We start from the raw sequence: 20,530 nt of genomic DNA, 5'->3' as shown, positions 1-20,530 counted from the left end.
TAAACCGGCTTCCTGAAATAGGGCCCAGGTAACCAGCAGTGTTGAAAACTTTTCGGTTGATGTTTGCTACTCTACAATCCGTCCTGCTCTGTAGTAAAATCAGCGACATTTGACCATCCTGTTGCTCCCATTAAAAGTTATACAGCCTATTTAAAATCTAAAACTTAAAATTGTCTGTAGCCTGCTGTTGTTACCACTGTCCTGTTTGAAATGGATACTAACTAGCTAACTGACTGAATGCCCATTAACCTTATAACTCCTGTTGTGTGTGTGTGTGTGTGTGTGTGTGTTTGTGTGTGTGCGCGCGTGTGTTTGTGTACAGAGAGACAGCCAGGTTCATAATGGATATAAGGAGGTTTTTTTTTTTTTTTTAAAAAAAAGGAACCACATTCAGGTAAAAGTGTAAAATCAAATGATCCATCAATCAAGAATAATGTTGGATCAGTGTTTCAATATTTATATCTTTTATTAGATGTTCATGTGGTTTGGTTATTTGCCTTTTGGTTGAAAGTACACTGAGAGAGGACTTTTTGTTAGTGATCTTAATAGTATTCTTTTCATATTAATGTAATTTTTCATCTAATTGAATACAATTAGAGCGAGGAAAGAGGGGAACGTGAGGAGAAAGTACAAGGTCAGGAAGAACCAGGTAAGAAAACAGACAGGAAAAGTGACAGGCAAAAAGAGAAAAAAAAAAAACTGATTTTACTCATACAGTCTGGAAGTTGTGTCCTCCCTATATTAAAGCTGCTATACAGAATCTGCAAAACAAACTGGGTTGAAACATTTTTGACCCTCTTTAACAACATTCCAACATAACATTATAATTGATTGGGGAGATTACAATTAATGATATATTTTTATGTGGTTCAGCAACAACTCTACTAAAACCTCAGCCAGTAATAGGTAGGCCAACTTTTGGACCGTCCAGTTGTCTGTATGACTGCCGCAGTACGTACATCACATTTGCACACTATCAGAAAGTGCCAAACAGCCCTGGTGGAGTGAGGAGCTGTAAAGAGAAGTGCTCTGTTTATATTCTAAAAAATTTTTAAGCTTGTTTCAAAGATTCTGTACAGCAGCTTTAAATGTTTTCCAAAAGCACACATACACTTATCAGTTTTTCTCAAACTTCTTACAGTGTCAAGCTCTCCTAAGTACCACTATGAAAGAATGAAACCCATAAATCTTACAACACAAAATTAGTATTATTAAATTAGTAAAATTAGTGTCTGCAGTAAAGATTTTTATTTGTAATAATTTATTCTGTTTTGGGAGTGTTTTTTATGTATCTGTATTATATTATACATACACATTAAAAGTGAATCTCTGTCCAAAAAATGCACTGTTTACTTTTTACTCACTATGAGCATCACTCATTATTTTCCCCCAGTAATTAAGGTTAGGATATGTATTTTTTTTTTATTCCAATCCATTCTTCTTTTGCAGCATTTAAATAACCTTGATCAGATTTGATGGTTTTGTTACAGACTTTTCAAAAAAGTGTTTTGCTTTTCTTTCACAAATGTGGGGATTAAGTTGTGTTAAAATGTACAAAACAGTGATGTCATGTTTTGAGATGAGGACCCAGGGACAGAGAGACTTGATGAATTTAAGAATCTTATGATTTATCTTGCCTGGCTGGGCAGCTCTCTGGGTGCTCAGCACCCCCAAAGCTCTAATCCTAGAATCGCCCCTGGTTTGTTGGATGACATTGTGTTTTCCCCTCTAGTTTTAAATGAAGCGATACATCAGTGAAGTGAGTACACAAGTTTATATTCAATAGAAAACTGTTGTGTTAACTGTTATGATAGTCATTTTTCAGAAATTCAATTGGATTTGAGATGAGCTTCTTTGAGGTCCTCCTCTCCTCCCTGGCGACTTTCATCTTCAGCTGATCCTCCTTCTCCGTGATCACTGTAGTTGTAGTAAACCACGTCAGTGTCCTTTCTGCTCAGCTTCTGCTCCCTGCTGGCCTGCAGAGACATCACAGATCAGACTGACTGCATTGATCCTCTTGTCAGTTCATTCTCAGCAACAAAGATGTTTCAGTACCTTCCAGCAGAAATAAAGGGCAGTAATCACAATCAGGAGAATCAGCAGCAGGACAACTCCTGTGATGGTATGAACTGTTGGAGCTGCTGGAGCTGTTGGAGCTGTTGGATGGAACAAAGTTTAATGAGTTCAGTAGTTTAAATTATTACACTGAACCTGAATAAAATATTTGATTGATCTCTGAGAAGAAACTGAGTCATTTTTACAGCTGTTCAGATATAAGAATAGTAATATAAGAATATGTGAAATGAAAGAAATATGTTAATCAGACTAAAAATAGTGATACATCTCTAATTATTTGTTGAAAGTGCAAATATATCTTCACTGAAATATTACAAATATAATTTTAATTACATATTTGAGACACTGTACTGTAGTATAGAAAAAGTATTTGGACAGTTTTGTTTCAGTACACCATCACAGGGGATGTTTAAATGAAATCATCAAGTTTAGCTAAACAGTAAACTAAAGTATTAACCAAGTATTCAATTACAAACACTTTAATCCATATTTTCAGAATGCTCACGAATTGGTCAAATATACGGATTGTTTTTTTATACTCATAATAATCCTTTGCAGTCACTGGCTGCCTGAAGTTGAGGACCTATGAACATCACTCACTAAATCCTGGATCCCCTCCCTGAGATGCTCTGCTTGTGGGTTATTCTGAAAAGTTCCTCTGTTGTGTTGACATTAGGTGGCTGTTTTGGTTGTTAAAGAATCACCCATCTTTTTTCCTTTAGAAACTCTTGGGTTACTTTTTCAGTTTCCTTTGGCTCATTATCCATTTTCACCGTGAAGCACTTTTTGGTTTGTAGGGATTAAGTGAACCTAAACATCAGTCCTGTCATGTTTTTAATAAAACATCAGTAGTAGTGAGCAAGCTTCTTTATTTTAACGTGGCTCACATCCATGCATGTAAACATAACCTGCCGCTGCTTCTACGACACAGTATATATATAATCACAATTTGGTTAGACAGCCCCCTAGTGGTGAAGCCGAACTACCCACATAACTCCTATCAACACATCCCCTTTTCTTTAGATGTTAACTGCTGAACAACACTGTGGAAACATACCTAACATTGCATAGCTTGAATTACATCACAAACATTTGTGACAGTGTAAACTACTGAACACACAATAATGCAGAAAGTTCCTTTTTGATATATGTATATATAGCTATATATGTATACACCAACATATACATATATATATATGCTTAAAGGTTTAGTCTATCAGGTGGCTTGATAGAGCGTGCTGATCTTCTGACAATGGGTGACTGGTCTCTTTGCTCCACACTGTCCTTCACAGGTGTTGTTGGTTCAGGTGGTGTGTCGTTGTCATCACACTGTCCTTCCGATGGTCCCATTGTCTTTTGAGTGTACAGTAAACTCCTCCGATTTCTCCTTAATATCAGTCCATCTTCAGTTTTCACATTGTATGATCTTGGGTTTACCTCCTCCAGTACAGTTGCTCTCTTTGCCCAGATGTTTGCATCTTCCACTCTGACTGCTTCATTGGGTGCGAGTGGTTTTAGACTTTTTGAGGACTTGTCAAAGTTGACCTTTTGTCTCTTCTGCAACTGTTCCATTTTGTCTCTCACTTGTTTGTGTTTCCTGGTTGTTGTGTAAGGAAGAGTGGTCCGTAGTTTTCTTCCCATTAATATTTCTGCTGGTGACTTGCCATGCTCCAGTGGTGATGCTCTGTAGCTCAGTAGTGCCAAATAAGGATCTGCCTTACTATCTTGTGCTTTCTTTAGTAACTGTTTCACAATGTGCACACCTTTCTCTGCTTTCCCATTGGACTGTGGATGCAGGGGGCTTGAGGTCACATGTTTAAAGTCATATTCCTGAGCAAATAGTTGGAATTCTCTACAACTATAGCAAGGTCCATTGTCACTATGAACAATCTGTGGTATCCCATGTCTAGCAAATATTGATTTCATGTGCATTATGACACAAGTAGCTGACATGTTGGACAATAATGCCATCTCTGGATAGTTTGACAAGTAATCAATAACCAGCAGGTAGTTTTTTCCTCCCAGGTGGAAAATGTCTGTTCCGACTTTCTGCCATGGTTCCTCTGGTATGTCTGTTATGGTCAGAGGCTCTTTTGGTTGTTTGGCCTGGTGTTTGATACACGTATCACAAGTTGAAACCATTTTCTCAATGTCTGCATTTATACCTGGCCAATAGACTGCTGTTCTGGCTCTCCGTTTGCATTTCTCTATGCCTAGATGTCCCTCATGCAGTCTTTTCAGGATGTCTCCTCTCAGTGAGTGTGGAATTACTACTCTGTTTTGTCTTAGCAGAAGTCCATTCACAACACTTAGTTCTGCTCTTATGTTGTAGTATGTTTTGCATTCACCTCTTGGCCATTTCCCATTCAACAGTGTTATAACTCTTTGCAGACTAGAGTCCTTTTGTGTTTCAGCCTTGATCTGATGTGATTTTCTGTCTGACATAGGAAGTGACTCTGCTACCAGGTTTACATGTATATTTACATCCATCTCTGTGGAGCTTTGATCTTTGTTTGGGGTTGTGGCCCTAGAGAGCGCATCTGCTAACACAATGTGTTTACCTGGTGTGTAGATCAAGTTGAAATCATAGCGCTGTAGCTTCATTATCAATCTTTGAATGCGTGGAGACATTTCACTTAAGTTTTTCTTGATTATGGCTATCAATGGCTTGTGGTCAGTCTCTGCCACAAATGTTGGCAAACCATAGACATAGGTGTGGAACTTTTCAAATCCAAAAACAAGCCCCAATGTCTCTTTTTCTATTTGGGCGTAGCGAGATTCTGTCTCTGTCATTGCTCTTGAGGCATATGCCACTGGCCTCCAGTGGTCTCCATAAGCCTGCAACAACACTGCGCCGATCCCGGCCTTCGATGCATCTGTTGACACTTTTGTTTTTCTTTTTGGATCAAAATACGCCAAAACTGGCTCTGTAGTAAGTGTCTTTTTCAGTTGTTGCCACTCGTTTTCCAGTTCTTTATTCCATCTGAACTCGCAGCTATTGTGTAGAAGCTGTCTCAGGTGCACTGTTTTGGCCGCCAGGCTTGGGATGAATTTTCCAATAAAGTTAACCATTCCTAGGATTCTCAACACACCTTTTTTATCTTCAGGACGTGGCATTTCCAGTATAGCTCGTAGTTTTTCCTTGTCCGGCTCGATGCCTTCGGCTGTCAGCTTGTCACCGAGAAAGTTAATGTCACCCACGCCAAACTGACATTTTGCTCTGTTCAGTTTAAGTCCATAACGTTTCACTCTTTCCAAAACCTTTACTAGTCTCTCATTGTGCTGCTGTAGTGTGGATCCCCACAAAATGATGTCGTCCATATAAACTCTGACTCCCTCGATTCCTTCGATCATATGCTCCATGGTCCTGTGGAATATCTCAGGAGCTGAAGAAATTCCAAAAGGCATTCTCAAGAAGCAGTAACGCCCAAATGGCGTGTTGAACGTGCAGTATTTTGTACTGTCCTCATGAAGCTTGAGTTGCCAAAATCCTTGGGACGCATCTAGTTTGCTAAAAAATTTTGCACCAGCCATTTCACTTGTTATTTCTTCTCTTGTAGGTATCTGGTAATGCTCTCTTTGTATGTTAGCATTTAAGTCTTTCGGATCCATGCAGACTCTAAGAGCGCCGGTTGGTTTTTTAATGCACACCATGGAGTTAACCCATTCAGTACGTTCTTCAACTTTTCTTATAACTTCCAGTGCCTCCATCCGCTCTAGTTCCTCTTTAAGCTTGTCTTTAAGAGCAGCTGGAACACGTCGAGGTGCATGAACCACAGGCTGAGCTCCTTCTTTCAGCTTTATCTTGTAGGTGAAGGGTAAGACTCCAAACCCCTTGAATATGTCTGGGTACAGATCCACTATTTCTTTCACTCTTTTGGGCTCAGAGCTGTTTATACTGTATACCCGTCTGACTAGGCCGAGTCTCTCACATGCTTTATCTCCCAACAGACATTCATGTCCCTCCGGCACAATGATAAACATCAGACTGTGATATTTTCCTTTTACTTGTACCCTGAGCCTGCATTTACCTTTGGTTTTGATTGGTTCTCCATTATATGCTTGGAGTAAACTGTTATTGTGGAATATGTGTGGTTTCGTTTTCATTGCTTTCACATCCAGCTCATTCACCAGATTAGCCTTGGCTCCTGTGTCCAGTTTGAAGGTTACCAGGGCTCCATTCACTGGTAACATCTCTGTCCATTTGTCCTGCTTCACTGTACTGACTGCAGGTTGGTCCATGGGTGTATCGTGCTGCATTACCATTCCCACAAAAAACGTGTCACTGAGAGCAGTTTCTTCTACTGTGTGTACTCTTTCTTTTTGCTTATTCTTTGAAAAACATTGCTTGGCAAAATGGTTTTGTCCATTGCATTTTTTGCATATTTTACCATAAGCTGGGCATTGTTTCCTTCCATGTTTTGTGCCACATCTTTTGCACAAGAAAGTGTCTTTTGATTCTTTCTGTTCTTTTTTGTACGTGCGCCCTGCCTGCCGTGTATTAACTGCAGCTACAGCTGTGCTTTCCGTGTCTGTTTCCCTCAGCGACCCGCTGAAGGTTTTTGCATGTTGTATTGCGAGCTCGCTGGCATGACATACTTTCACAGCACTTGCTAGAGTCAGATCCGCCTCTCTCAGAAGCCTCTCTCTTATCTTTATATCTTTTATTCCAAATACGATCTGATCTCTTATCATAGATTCTTGCAGCTGTCCAAAATTGCATGTTCTTGCCTTTAACTTGAGGTCAGTCAGAAACGTATCAAAACTCTCTGAAGGTTGTTGTATACGTGACCGAAAGACGTACCTCTCAAATGTTTCATTCTTTTTGGGCGAACAGTGTTCATCAAACTTTCTCACTACTTCGTCAAACTTTTCTTTGTCTTCTGCAGTTGCGAACACAAACATGTTATATACTTCCACCGCTTGTGGACCTGCTACGGTAAGAAGCAGTGCAATCTTCCGTGTATCAGGCTTACTATCTAGGCCGACAGCTTGCAGGTATAGCATAAACCGCTGTTTAAAAGTTCGCCACTCACAGTCCACATTTCCGTTCCAGTTGACGGCATCTGGCGGCTTAACACTGTCCATGATGACCTGCTTTACTGGTTCACTCCTGGTACCATGTCGTGTTTTTAATAAAACATCAGTAGTAGTGAGCAAGCTTCTTTATTTTAACGTGGCTCACATCCATGCATGTAAACATAACCTGCCGCTGCTTCTACGACACAGTATATATATATCATAATTTGGTTAGACAGCCCCCTAGTGGTGAAGCCGAACTACCCACATAACTCCTATCAACACAAGTCCTGAGACCACTGCGGTTTTGACAAATGAAAACTCTGGAACGCAACATCAGGTGTGGATCTTCATGCACGCCAGGATGGCCCTATGTATCATAGTAACAAAGTGAGTTATTAGCAGATTAACCCTGGTTCTGGGTCCTGAATGAAGTATCTGAGTCTTAGCTAGGTGTAGGAAGTACACCTGAAAATGGCTGAGGGGTGCATGATAGATGAGATGAAGCTTGTATCTTTCTCACAGTTGACCGCACTCAGAACCAGACTTATCCAGGTGATGAAACATGATCTTTGCTCTAATTATAAGGCTCATACACAAAAATGAGATGCTATAATTTTTCCTGTATGTGAACTTGCCATATAACCTACACACACACTGAGCACGTTAAGTTTTTACAAAAAAAAAAAAGTATCCTCAGAAAGCCCACTGTGCGGAAAAAATGGAGAGAACATCAAGCGACGATGAGCTAGTCCTGATCCTGGGTGCATGCCATTCTCAGGAGAAAGCGGCAACAAGGAGAATTTTCTGGTCTGATCCAGGAGTTGAAGCTTTCATCCATATTTCAGGATTTCAGTGGGGTAGCAGATTTGGGACAACACATGAGAAGGAAGAGAAATAATTTCAAAGACCTGATTGTGAGCTATTCTGTGACACAACAAACAAGTGTTCTGCCATGTTGAACGCTTTGACTGTTTCACCCTCTTCAGTGCCGTGATTGGTCAAATGTGTTTATATGCATCCAAAAAAAAATCAGAAAAATTCAGCTTACGTGAAACAGCAACAGACAGCTGCCGGCTCTCGGAGGAGAAGTTATGAGAGAAAACGTAGATGTGATAAACACAGCTGTAGTTTCCTTGGTGGGCGGGCACTGCAGCAGGAAACAGGAAGTGGGCAGAGTGATTGACAGCTGGCTGGGTGTAGCTGTATGCCGTGTTGGAGGAGGTGAAGGTGAGCTGGAAGGAACCTCCTGGGTACTGTGGCTGGATAGAGCAGCTGATGGTGAAGTTGGAGTGGCTGGACACCTGAAGCCCCTGCTGCTGGGCCTCAAAGACCCCATCCATGGAGGATGCATGGATGTTTGGCTGAACCAGCAGGTCTGTAAACACACAGATTCTACAAGGTCACCTTACATCAACCTTTCATTCAAACAATGAGCACCAAACACAGAGCATAATGCTTCCTGCAAGTGTGTCCTGGAGGGTCTGAAGCTTTCTTAATCTTTACAATCAAGACCACTAAGCAAACATTATATTCATGACAGAAAGCATGTGACAGGTATAACTGTCATGAATGATGTCAGTGGTGAGCCTACCTGAGCAGGTGAAATTCATAATCAGTAAAGAGTATTCTGATGTTACACACTCCCTCAGAGCACATCCAGATTGAACACAGTCAGGTTTGAGTCTCCAAACAGATCTGAGCAAGGACTCATTTCTAGCCTCCACATAATCAAGAGAACCACAGTGCAAAAGTTCACAGATAACGGCTGCTTTGCCCAGGATCCACTCAGAAGCTTCCACTGGTCTCCAATCTCCCAGTTTCAGCTCCAGTGATCCTGCACAACGACTGGCTCCTCCCACCAACCTGAGATCATGAGGCTCTAACAGAAAGCAGAGAGTCATCAGTAAAAGAATAAACGAGTTTGACCACATCAAAGCTGCAGCTCCTCTTCTACCTGAGCAGGTGAGTCCAACAGCTTTGCCAGGTGAGCAGCTGTTTCTAGCTGAGCCTGAGCTTCTACAGTCCAGGAGAGCAGACTCATGGCCTCCACACTGGAACTCTTTGTTCCACACTGGAGCCTCCACTTCTCCATAGAGCGCCCCCTGGAGGACCGAAGGAGGCCCACAGCCGAGCTCCCTACAGACCACCTCTGCATCCTGCTGGTCAAAGTCAGCTTCACACACTGAGGACCAGCTCTGGTTAGACTTCACCTCCAGTCTGCCTGAACACAGACTGGAACCATTCAGCAGCCTGACAGAGTCTGGAGACATCAGAGAAGATCAAACAGAGAGATCAGAGACAGCAGACACACAAGAAAAAGATTTTTTTCTGAGACTAACTTGGAGGTTTTGTGACTGTGGGAGGAAGGCAGAGTAGCCACAGAGATACAGAGAGAAGGAACAGACAACCTCTGCATGGAAGTAGATCAACCTGGATTTGACTGGTGGTACTTTCACAGTTATAACTGTGAAAGCACCAATAGAAAAAGGAGAACACTTAAAAAGATACTTCTTATGGGGGAATAACCTCAGCTAAGATGAACACTTCTGCTAACATTAGCCAAGTCTGATATCAATGTCACTAATCAACTTTTTATGGTAAATAAAAAGTTAACTATTGACCACTCCTACTGCAGCGCTCAATATGTACAATGCTTGAATATTTGCAATGCAATGATCTATTTACAAACTATTTACAAAAAAAAAATGGTGATATGAAGTTTAGGCACCCTTGATAATTTTCATGATTTTTCTTCATAAACCATTGGTTGTTTGGATCAGCAATTTCATTTAAATATATCTTATAGCAGATGAACACAATGATATTTGAGAAGTGAAATGAATATAGGATTTACAGAAAGTGTGCCATAGTTACTTAAATGAAATTAGGCAGGTGTATTGGCACCCCAACAGAAAAATTAGATCAATATTTAGTAGATCCTCCTTTTGAAAAAATTACAGCCTCTAAATGTTTCCTACAGCTTCCAATGAGAGTTTGGATTCTGGTTGAAGGTATTTTGGACCACTCTTCCTTACAAAACATAACCAGTTCAGTCAGGTTTGATGGTTTCCAAGCAAGGAAAACCAGGGGGTTGGGAAGCGCATCTGTAACCAGAAGGTCGCCGGTTTGATTCCCGGGCTCTCTGTCCTGGTTGTTGTGTCCTTGGGCAAGACACTTTACCCTACCGCCTGCTGGTGTTGGCCAGAGGGGCTGATGGTGCGATATGGCAACCTCGCTTCTGTCAGTCTGCCCCAGGGCAGCTGTGGCTACAACCGTAGCTTGCCTCCACCAGTGTGTGAATGTGAGAGTGAATGAATAGTGGTATTGTAAAGCACTTTGGGTGCCTTGAAAAGTGCTATATAAATCCAATCCATTATTATTATTATTATTACTTTAAGTCACACCATAGATTTTCAATGATATTCAGGTCTGGGGACTGAGATCCCAGAACGTTGTACTTGTTTCACTGCATGAATGCCTTAGTGGATTTTGAGCAGTATATGGGGGCCGTTGTCTTGTTGAAATATCCAGCCCTGGCGCAACTTCAACTTTGTGATTGATTCTTGAACATTGTTCTCAAGAATCTGCTGTTATTGACTGGAATCCATGCGACCCTCAACTTTAACAAGATTCCCAGTACCTGCACTGACCACACAGCCCCACAGCATGATGGAAGCACCACCAAATATTTTCTTGGGATGCTGTGTTGTTTCCACCATGCATAGCACCTCTTGTTATGTCCAAATAACTAAATTTTAGTTTCATCAGTCCACAGCACCTTATTCCAAAATGAAGCTGGCTTGTCCAAATGTGCTTTAGCATACCTCAAGAGACACAGTTTGTGACATGTGCGCAGAAAGGGCTTCTTCTGCATCACTCTCCCATACAGCATCTCCTTGTGCAAAGTGCGCTAAATATTTGAACGATGCACAGTGACTCCATCTGCAGCAAGTTGATGTTGTAGGTCTTTGGAGCTGGTCTGTAGGTTGACTGTGACTATTCTCACCATCCTCCGCCTCTGCTTATCTAAGATTTTCCTTGACCTGCCTCTTTGGGCCTTACACAGAACTGTTCCTGTGGTCTTCCATTTCCTCACTATGTTCCTTATAGTGGAAACTGACTGCTGAAATCTCTGAAATAGCTTTTTGTATCCTTCCCCTAAACCATGATGTTAAAGAATGTTGGTTTTTAGGTCATTTGAGAGTTGTTTTGAGGCTCCCATGTAGTCACTCTTCAGAGAAGATGTAGAGGAGAAAAACCTGCAATTGGCTACCTTAAATACCCTTTCTCATGATTGGATTCACCTGTGTATGTAGGTCAAGGGTTAGTGAGCTTACCAAACAAATTTTGTCTTCCAATAATTAGTGCTAAAGATATTTAAGTCAATAAAATGACAAGGCAGGGCTCTAGACTAACTTTTTGACATGGGCGCACCGGTACGCCTAACTTTAAAAATTTAGGCATACCGGCACAAAAGTTAGGCGCACTCAAATTTTTCAACCGCATCGCTTAACACCACAGTTTTACATGTGCACTTTCTTTGGGGTGGAAGTCCATACAGACAATATTCATTTCTAAATTATTAACTAACAAACTTGTGCTTAAAGTGCTTTGTCAAGATTGTAGAAAATGTTAAACTTAATCATCATCTCGGCTCCTCTGACGACCTGTTTGCTGTTGCATGCTGCTGAAAGGCAGTGGGGAGAGGGGACACTTGGGCAGTGCATTTATTGCAGCATATAATGTGTTTCCTGGATACACTGTGCTTTTTCAGCGTTCAAAGATTGATGGCACTGTGTCAGAGCACTGGCTATGAATTTAGGACAGATCAGGCCTTAACTTAACAAAAAAGTTATCAATAGTTCTTTTCATCTTTTCTTATTACCCACAGCTACATCCACTTCTCTCAGGCCTAGGCTACTCACTAGGGCTGGGTATCATCACTGATTTCTATAATCCATTCGATTCCGGTTCTCAAAGTCCTGATTTGATTCAATTTAGCCTCAGACAGTCAGAAATATTATAATTCTGATCATTTATCAGTACTGATACATGTGAGACTTCATCAGAATTGTGAACATCACAGCAGATGCCTTTGTGTGAAAGTAACTGAGAATAAAACACAGAAAAACATGAAGGAGATTTTCCTGGTCATTTAAGTGAAAAAAGAAAAAGACAGCGCTGTAAACAACGGTAGACTGGTGGGTAATAAGCAAATGAATAATGCAGAAAACAGATTTGACACTGTTCTTGAAGTACACACAGAGAGAGAGCTGTGCAGGAAGTGTGATTTTTATCGTGGTGGAAGCAAAACAGCAAAAGTCAGAGGGAATTCATGACGACATTGATCAAATGTGAAGCGTAGTTTGCTGCTTCTGTTGCTGCTGGCTCGGTGAATTTTGGTTGGAGAGAGACAAAACCCGCAGCTCAGAATTAGCGCAAAAAAGACGTAAACACAGAGCGGACCCAACGCATCAGAATCGCTAAGCTCCGACAGCGTGTCCGTCTACGGGCCGTCGGGTGAGAAAAGCCGAGAAAGACAAAGCTGATTCTGATGTGTCGGGTCCGCTCTGTGTTTACGTGTTTGTGTGGAATCCGTTAATGAATTGATATTGCTTTATTCAAGCTACTCACCTTTCTCTTCCACCTGCACTTTCAACTGGACCGTGGCCAATCAGAGAGGTCCCGCCCCTGACTATCTCTGATTGGTTTAGTCCACGATAGGGGCATAATATGTGTCTGTTGTTGACCACACAGAGAGTTGCAGAGATTTTTTTTTTTGTTACCGGAACAGCTGGTCGCACAGGTGCGACCAAATATTTCTTTTTAGTCGCACCACTGAAAAATTTGGTCGCATTTGCGACCAAATTGGTCGCACTCTAGAGCCCTGCAAGGGTACCCAAATTTACGCACCTGCCTAATTTAGTTTAAGTAACTATTGCACACTTTCTGTAAATCCTATAAACTTAATTTCACTTCTCAAATATCATTGTGTTCATCTGCTACATGATATATTTAAATGAAATTGCTGATCCAAACAACCAATGATTTATGAAGAAAAATCATGAAAATTATCAAGGGTGCCTAAACTTTTGCATACCACTGTATATCTTACATTGAGAAGGCTATTTGTTTTTTTTTGGCAATTCAGATCAGCCAGATGACCAGACAGACAGTTGATGCAGAGTAACTTATAAATATTTGTATTTTTATTACGTTTATGGATATTCCCTTTGAGGTCTGGAATAATATCGTCTGTTGTGAAAATTCTCAGCCTTAAACATGCACAACGGGAACCATAGAGAGAACATTATGGGGATGGAATGTATGTGCAAATGTGTCTGCATAATGAGAATATATATCGTTTATTTTTCCTTGTAAAAAGTCTCATTAACATTAAGGGTCTCTTAAATGGAGACCTGGCTAAACAGGAAAAGTCATGGTCAACTTTATTTATATAGCACATTCCAAACGCCCCATGCTGCACAAAGTGCTTTTCAAACTGAAATGTAACTAAAATAAGTAAAATGAACAACAATGATGCAATAAAATATAAAACAGAAGGAATAATACAATAGGACAATAAAATAAACTAAAACAACAATAACTAGGGCTGGTAAAAGAAAACATGTTTCAGTCAACCTGCGCTAAAAGCCAGACCATAAAAATGTGTCTTCAATAAAGATGTAAAATGTTCCAGCATTTATACAAATCTAACAGTTAGAGGCAGACTATTCCAGAATCTGGGACCTGCCACAGAGAAGGCTCCATTGCCACAAGATCTAAGTGTAGACTGTGGAATGAATAGCATTGGATTTTAACCGGACCTCCTGGTTCTTTTTGGAGCAAAAATAAATAGACACTCAGAAAGGTAAGAGAGGGCTCAGCCATTTAGTGATTTAAAAACAAAGAGTAATATTTCAAATTGGATCCTGAGAGAAACAGGAAGCCAGTGTAGAGAAGCCAACACTGGGGTTATATGCGCCTTTCATTTTGTACCAGTCAGCAGACGAGCAGCTGCACTTTGGATCAACTGCAGATGATAAATAGAAGCCTGGTCTAAACCAAAGTACAGAGAATTAAAGTTGTCTAGTCTGCAAGTAATGAACAGATGACTAACACGTTCAAAGACACAAGCTGGCAGGTATGGCTTTACTTGGCTAGCGGTCTCAGATGAAAAAAGCTAGATTCGACTACTGCGCTCACCTGTCTACACAGTCTAAAGGAACCCTCAAGGCACACACCGAGGTTTTTAACATTTGTCTAGAAACTAGCATTAGCATTCAAATACATTGACAAGTTCAAATGAGGAGTATTTGGAGGTGCTCTGGAAAACAAAGGCTGTGTCAGGGTGAAGGTAATGATGAACCCTGGCTAAGCTGAGCTGTTAACACTTGTGGCCAGTCAGTCACTGGGGGATGTGACAGTGGCAACCAAAGAAGCTGCTGCTGGTTGTTCCACTGGACTCCTGAAGCTCTGCTTTGCCAGGCTGTTGAAGATTGTCTGCCAGTCTAGGTGATTTATGCGTCTACCTGACACATTACTATCAGTGTAATGTGATAATATTGATACGCTTACCTGAGCACGTGAGATACAGAGAGAAGGAAGACAACCAAAGTTGTAAGCATTCTTTTATAGCTGATCCAGACTCAATGCAGCCGTTTTGGATCTTCCACACAGATTTCTCTGTGGAATCCTCTCGCCATTCTACTGAAATAGCAGAGCCACAATCCAGATGTTCACAGATAACAGATGCTGCCTTTATGGTCCAGTCAGAGCTATCCATTGGTCTCCACACACCCAAATGTTTCAATTCCAGTGTTCCTGCACAGCGACTGGGTCCTCCTACCAGGCTGACAAACTCTGAGCAGAAAGCAGAGTGTCATAAGGAAAGAAGTAAAAATATTTTTGAAAAGATTTTAATACTTGACTGCTGATGGCACTTCTGTAAATCATCACTCCTCTCTGAATACTTCTTGTAGCTGTAGTACTGAAGTATAGTTTAGGATTTTGAATAAAGCTCAGCTGAGGACTGAACTCTCTCTCTCTGCTTAGTTAGTAAGAAATTTTTATTTCAGCCTTGAAACATCTCAGTAACCTGACTCTGGCCTTTTTTAAATTGTTTTTTAGTGGTCAGTGAGATGCATATGAGAAACACGAGTCCGCAGACTGCATACACAGAGTTAGCGGAACGGGAAGCAGGACAACCAGTAAACTTAAAGGCAACGGTTACAGGAGTGCAAAAATCATAATCTGTCATTTTCATGTGTAAAACAAAACTACTATATATGCTATTTGTTTCCAATGAGTGTTAAGTTAATTACTAATGCATGTGATACAACAGTGTTTTCTATTGACATTTATACACTTTCTATAATCTTAGTCACATGGGCTGTTTCCAGATCATTTTCAGTAAGTTTAGATTGATATTTTTTCCAGACTGATATTTCATCATCTCTTAGCTTACCTGAGACAGTGACAGGCAGCAGACGGCTCTCAGCAGTGAAATTATGAGAGAAAACGTAGATGTGATAAACACAGCTGTAGTTTCCTTGGTGGGCGGGCACTGCAGAGGGAAACAGGAAGTGGGCAGTGTGATTGACAGCTGGCTGGGTGTAGCTGTACGCTGTGTTGGTGGAGGTGAAGGTGAGCTGGAAGGAGCCTCCTGAGTATTGTGGCTGGATGGAGCAGCTGATGGTGAAGTTGGAGTGCCTGGATACTGTAAGCCCCTGTTCCTGGGCCTCAGAGACCCCATCCATGGAGGATGCCTGGATGATGGGCTGAACCAGCAAGTCTGTAAAGACAGTTCATTATTTAAGGTGAAGTTACAGTCACACTCAGTTGGAGCAGGTGATTTCTGTCATTTCTTCGGAGAACTTAAAACTTAAAGAGGGAGGATTACCCTGAAATTCTGGCTGTCATATATGATGTCACACATGGTCTTACCTGAGCAAATGAGATCCAGGGTGTAGTTGGAGGCATTTGGTGCTGCACACTCGCTTCGAGTAGATCCAGACTGAAAACAGTCAGAGCTGATCCCCAGCACATCTGCAGGTGAGGACTTCGGTCTGATTACAGCAGAAACAGCAGATCCACAGTCCAGATGTTTACAGAGAACAGCTGCTTTCCTGAGGTCATAGTCAATTGCTGGTCTCCATTCTCCTTGATGTTTCAGCTCCACTGTTCCTACACAGCGACTGGCTCCCCCCAACCTGACAGACTCTGAAGAGAAACAGATCTGACACATTTGAACTGATATTTTCCTCTTTATATAACAAGGTTACTGTGAGAAAAAAAAGATTACCATCAGACTTAGAGGAGAGAACTAATTTGTAATAACCCTCATTAACCCCAAAAAGTTCACTCTGTTCATCTGGACTTAGCATTTTCAGTGGGAGAAACATTTCAACACTCATCCAATTGACTTCTTTAGTCTCAGCTGATTACAGGTTCCTCCAATCTTATAAACATTACATTTGCACAATGACAGAAACTAGCCAATTAAATGAACAATGGGCTGTCAGTTTACAATCATTATCCTCCTAAGACCCGAACTCTTTCATGCATGCATTTTTAATTTTTCTTTGCTTTTTGGGTTGATTGGGACCTGATCAATGTAAAAATAAAGAATTACCAGATTTTTTTTCCTAATTTTTGTTTCTGAGAAAAATAAGATCCACATATGAGGACATTCGTTTTAAATTTTGATAGAACAGTGGCAGTATAATGTCCTCATCAGGTGATATCAGGCCCTGGTAGAGACAAATTGAGTATTTTGGTCTAGACATCCCAAAATGTGATGTCCACAAATGTGGACGCCAGGTCCTAGGAGGTTAATATGCAAATTGTCCTGACCATTGATCAACAACCACTGATCAAAAAACATTGATCAATGACAATTGCTTAATGATTAGGAGTATCATTCACAGAGAGTTTGGGAATTGCTGCAAAGTGTTGAAAAGGCTGCCGACTGTGAGTGAGAGAGCCCTTGTGGTGAGAGAGCACAGTTGCGCTATTAGGCACATGGTAGAGCACGGGGGTTAAGCTAACATGTAGGAAGAGACAACTTGCAAACTGATTCGACAGTGGATTGCTATGCAGATTGTGGTTTGTTTGCGTGGCTAAAGAACTGTGAGTCGACACTGATTCCTGGCCTCTTTGACTCCCAGCTCATCATCATTGAGTGCTCATCATTGAAAGAGTGTCTACTGGTATGTAGGTAGGTGTAAATAGACTGTGCAGCAAGAATCAAGACAAGCCTCATAAAATTCTTATTAAGTTTTATTATTTTCATTTTAAGTGCTTATTTTTATTAGGTGTTGATGAAGTAGAAAATCTCTTCTGGAATGTGATTTTGGGGGTTATTAGGAGGAAGGAAGCTAAGCCATATTTTTTAAAAATGGGAGGTGGAACTCTCCTTATCAGACCAAGTATTTCCAGAAAAAGCAACTTCCCTTCAACCTTGATCAAGAACACTAAGCATAACACTGACGCAAATATACAAGTGTGGAAATAAATAAAGCCTTCATTAAAAAAATTGCAATTCATGAGAAAAAAACACACAAAAAGGATATTTGAAAAAATGTGATGACAATGGGAAATTTTTATATCAGTAATGCACCCATTGATGTTTAAAGTGTTTCCTTATTCAATTTATCTAGAATTAGCCCCTATTGCAAACTGCGATGCTCCTCTCACGTGATTTGAATCTTTACTGTGAGGAAGAGTCTGAAAAGTAAGATTAACTATATTTAAATTTTGTTTATAGGACATTGTCAATAATCTGACATTTGAGAAAGGAATTGAAGCTAGTTTGTTTCTTTTAGATGTTTCAAGAAGTTCCCTTATTTTTTTCATACCAACAGACAACAGTACAATCCACGCAGAACCTTCTCAAAAGGCACAGTCCATTCACACATACTGCCCAATAACTATAAATGAACTACTTATATTTTAATATTTTGGAGAAACGAAAAAGGTAGAAACTTTTCTTCTAGTAGTTAGCAGCAGACCAGACCTTCCTCTACTCAGCTATCTCCTCTTGCTCAATTAGAGGGGCAACAAGGTATTGCTAAGCCTCCTCAGAAAAATGAGTAGGCTTAGCAATATCTTAGCATATAGCATATCCAGGTCTGCCCAGGGCCTCCTCTCGAGGGTACATGCCTACACCTCACTTACGGGACACCTGGGACGGTTCTGACATAAACGGTAGTAACCAGACCGAAAAGCAGCGCACATTTCGGTGCTTTATTTCGGTGCTTTTTTTTTCCTGAGATGTCACACACTTTGGATTCCAGCCAATCATTTTACCTTTCCGAGGATAGTAGGCGGGCCCAGGTATGTACGTTCTTTTAGAGCAGAGCTACAGATTAAAAATGCCCAAGGCGAAGCGGTCAAAGTCTGGCTTTACTTCACAGCAAAAGATGCAAACTCAGCAGCCTGCAACAAGTGCTTTAAGGTGATACTGTGCAAAGGAGGTAACTCCTCGAATCTGATGAAACACCTGGCGACGTATAGCATTTTTTTAAAAGCCGAGAAATGCGCCGTATTTGATAGCTTGCTGCGAGACCTCACACCGTGCACATCTACTGCAGGTGTGGTGCCTGTTATCGGACCCAGAGTTAGCAACATCCCCCAAAAACCCGAAGAGTAGAGTCCTGGCCCCTAGCCCTGCCAGTGTAGCAGAAATGATGACGGATGATGATGGCAGCAGCAGCCGTTCTTCTCTGCATGAGTAGCTTAATGTTGTTCGTGTGTAAACTAACCACGTTATTAAATTAATGCATGTAAGGTGAACTAGCAAACACCGTTGTAGATACATGCGGCTGTCTTCTTGTTTGATGGCAGATACTCCCTTCACCTTGGCCAAAAAGGCTAAAATGACCAAAGAAAAAGTGGAAAACAGTTAAACATGAGAGGTTTTTGGACAAAGTTTGTGTTTTTTCCATTGATTAACCACTGCTTGCAGCCAAGATTGATACCATAAATCCCCTATAGCTACAGAAAAGGCTAGCATTGTAATCTTTTTACAAAAAAACAGCTGAACATGAGAGGTTTTTGGACCAATTTTGTGTTCTTCATTCTTTAAGCACCGGTTCGAGCACCGTTTAAGCACCGGCACCGTTTCAAAAGTACCGGTTTGGTACTGGTATCGGAAAAAACCTAAACGATACCCATCCCTACTCACTATACATTTAGCCAGTCCAGGCATGTCCAGTACGCACCTTTGCCGAACTCCTCTCTTTACCTGAGTGTACAGAACATACAGCGGCAGATCTGATGATACCATTACAAAACTGATCATTGACCTGTGGCATAGCGTGTGCTGGTGCCCTAGTGCACCTACAGACATCCTTATGTTCCTAACATTGTGTTTGTTATAGACAAATTAATTTGCGCAGAAGTTCAGTAACTGAATAACACTTGGGTTCAAATCCGACAGGTCGCTTTTCTCAGTCAACCCCCCCCCCCCAGGTCTCTATGTTACTGCCCATGTGAGTGGTGAAGTCCTCCAATAGGACCACCAGAAGAAGCAACCTCCAGCACCACAACCAGGGACTCCAAGAAGGCTGGGTACTCTGAACTGTCATTCAGCACATACAATAAAATAAAAAAGCAAATGAAAGTCAGTATCCAACCCTTTTGAGCACCGGAAAAACCACCTATGTGCAGGCAGTGAGCCAACACGATACAAAGAAAAAAAACCCTCCCCTAACTGCTGCCTCTCACCAAGTGCAACTCCAGACTTGACCAGCCCTTCTCCAGGAGGCTACTTCCCCACCAGAGAAGTAACATTCCGTGTCCCAATCACCAGCCTCGATAAGCAGGCCTCAAATTGCCACTGACTCTGCCCTTGACTGCCACTCAACACACATTGCACCTGGACAGAGACCAAATCTGCAGTGATGCAGACACTGTATGACTGGAAACCCCTTCTTTGTTCCGGGTGAGCTGGATGAAAAGTAGGTCTGGGTTTCTATGCTTAGGCTGCTGCCCCTATGACCCAGTTCCAGAGAAGGAAAAGAAAATCATTCATCAAAAACAGGTCAGACACCCTTGGTGCAAACCCAGGTGAAAGCAAAACTTCGTTGCATTTTGCTGAAGCTGCACAGGAAGGAAACGAAGTGAAGCTACCGCCATATTTAAGGGACTATTTCAGCTTGAAGTTTAAGAAATGCAGCAGCTTTATTAGGCAGTATAATCTGTTTTTTCCAAGGGGGACTGAACTAGCACCTTATAGAACTTCTGACTTCAAACCTGTGCCAGCATATAAAGGTAAGGTAAATGATACTTGTGTCCTAGGCGTTAAAAAAGAATGTTCATAGTATAGTTTCTAGTTTAAATTAGCAAAAAAGACACTGGCGATGACGTTGCTAATACAGGGAGTGCAGAATTATTAGGCAAATGAGTATTTTGTCCACATCATCCTCTT

At 41.2% G+C, this 20,530-nt stretch overlaps 1 protein-coding gene across 1 annotated transcript in view; it reads right to left on the bottom strand.

Moving 5' to 3' along the window:
* Positions 1 to 1,755: 1,755 nt before the first annotated feature.
* Positions 1,756 to 20,530, bottom strand: part of LOC146383276 (scavenger receptor cysteine-rich type 1 protein M130-like) — a 45,269-nt gene continuing 26,494 nt past the window's right edge. The window contains exons 8-15 of the mRNA XM_084936786.1: positions 16,045 to 16,320; positions 15,566 to 15,892; positions 14,677 to 14,961; positions 9,053 to 9,358; positions 8,690 to 8,977; positions 8,147 to 8,473; positions 2,056 to 2,156; positions 1,756 to 1,976 (exon numbers count right to left, since the gene is read on the bottom strand). Of these exons, the coding sequence (XP_084792912.1) occupies positions 1,830 to 1,976; positions 2,056 to 2,156; positions 8,147 to 8,473; positions 8,690 to 8,977; positions 9,053 to 9,358; positions 14,677 to 14,961; positions 15,566 to 15,892; positions 16,045 to 16,320 (2,057 nt within the window). The 3' untranslated portion in view covers positions 1,756 to 1,829. The remainder of the gene's footprint in view (positions 1,977 to 2,055; positions 2,157 to 8,146; positions 8,474 to 8,689; positions 8,978 to 9,052; positions 9,359 to 14,676; positions 14,962 to 15,565; positions 15,893 to 16,044; positions 16,321 to 20,530) is intronic.

Source organism: Perissodus microlepis, chromosome 7 (assembly GCF_051167445.1).
Source record: "Perissodus microlepis isolate ML-2025 ecotype Zambia chromosome 7, ASM5116744v1, whole genome shotgun sequence".
NCBI classification, from domain to species: domain Eukaryota; kingdom Metazoa; phylum Chordata; class Actinopteri; order Cichliformes; family Cichlidae; genus Perissodus; species Perissodus microlepis.
The sequence above is the reverse complement of the archived record's forward strand: the minus strand, read 5'-3'. Positions and strand labels throughout refer to the sequence as shown.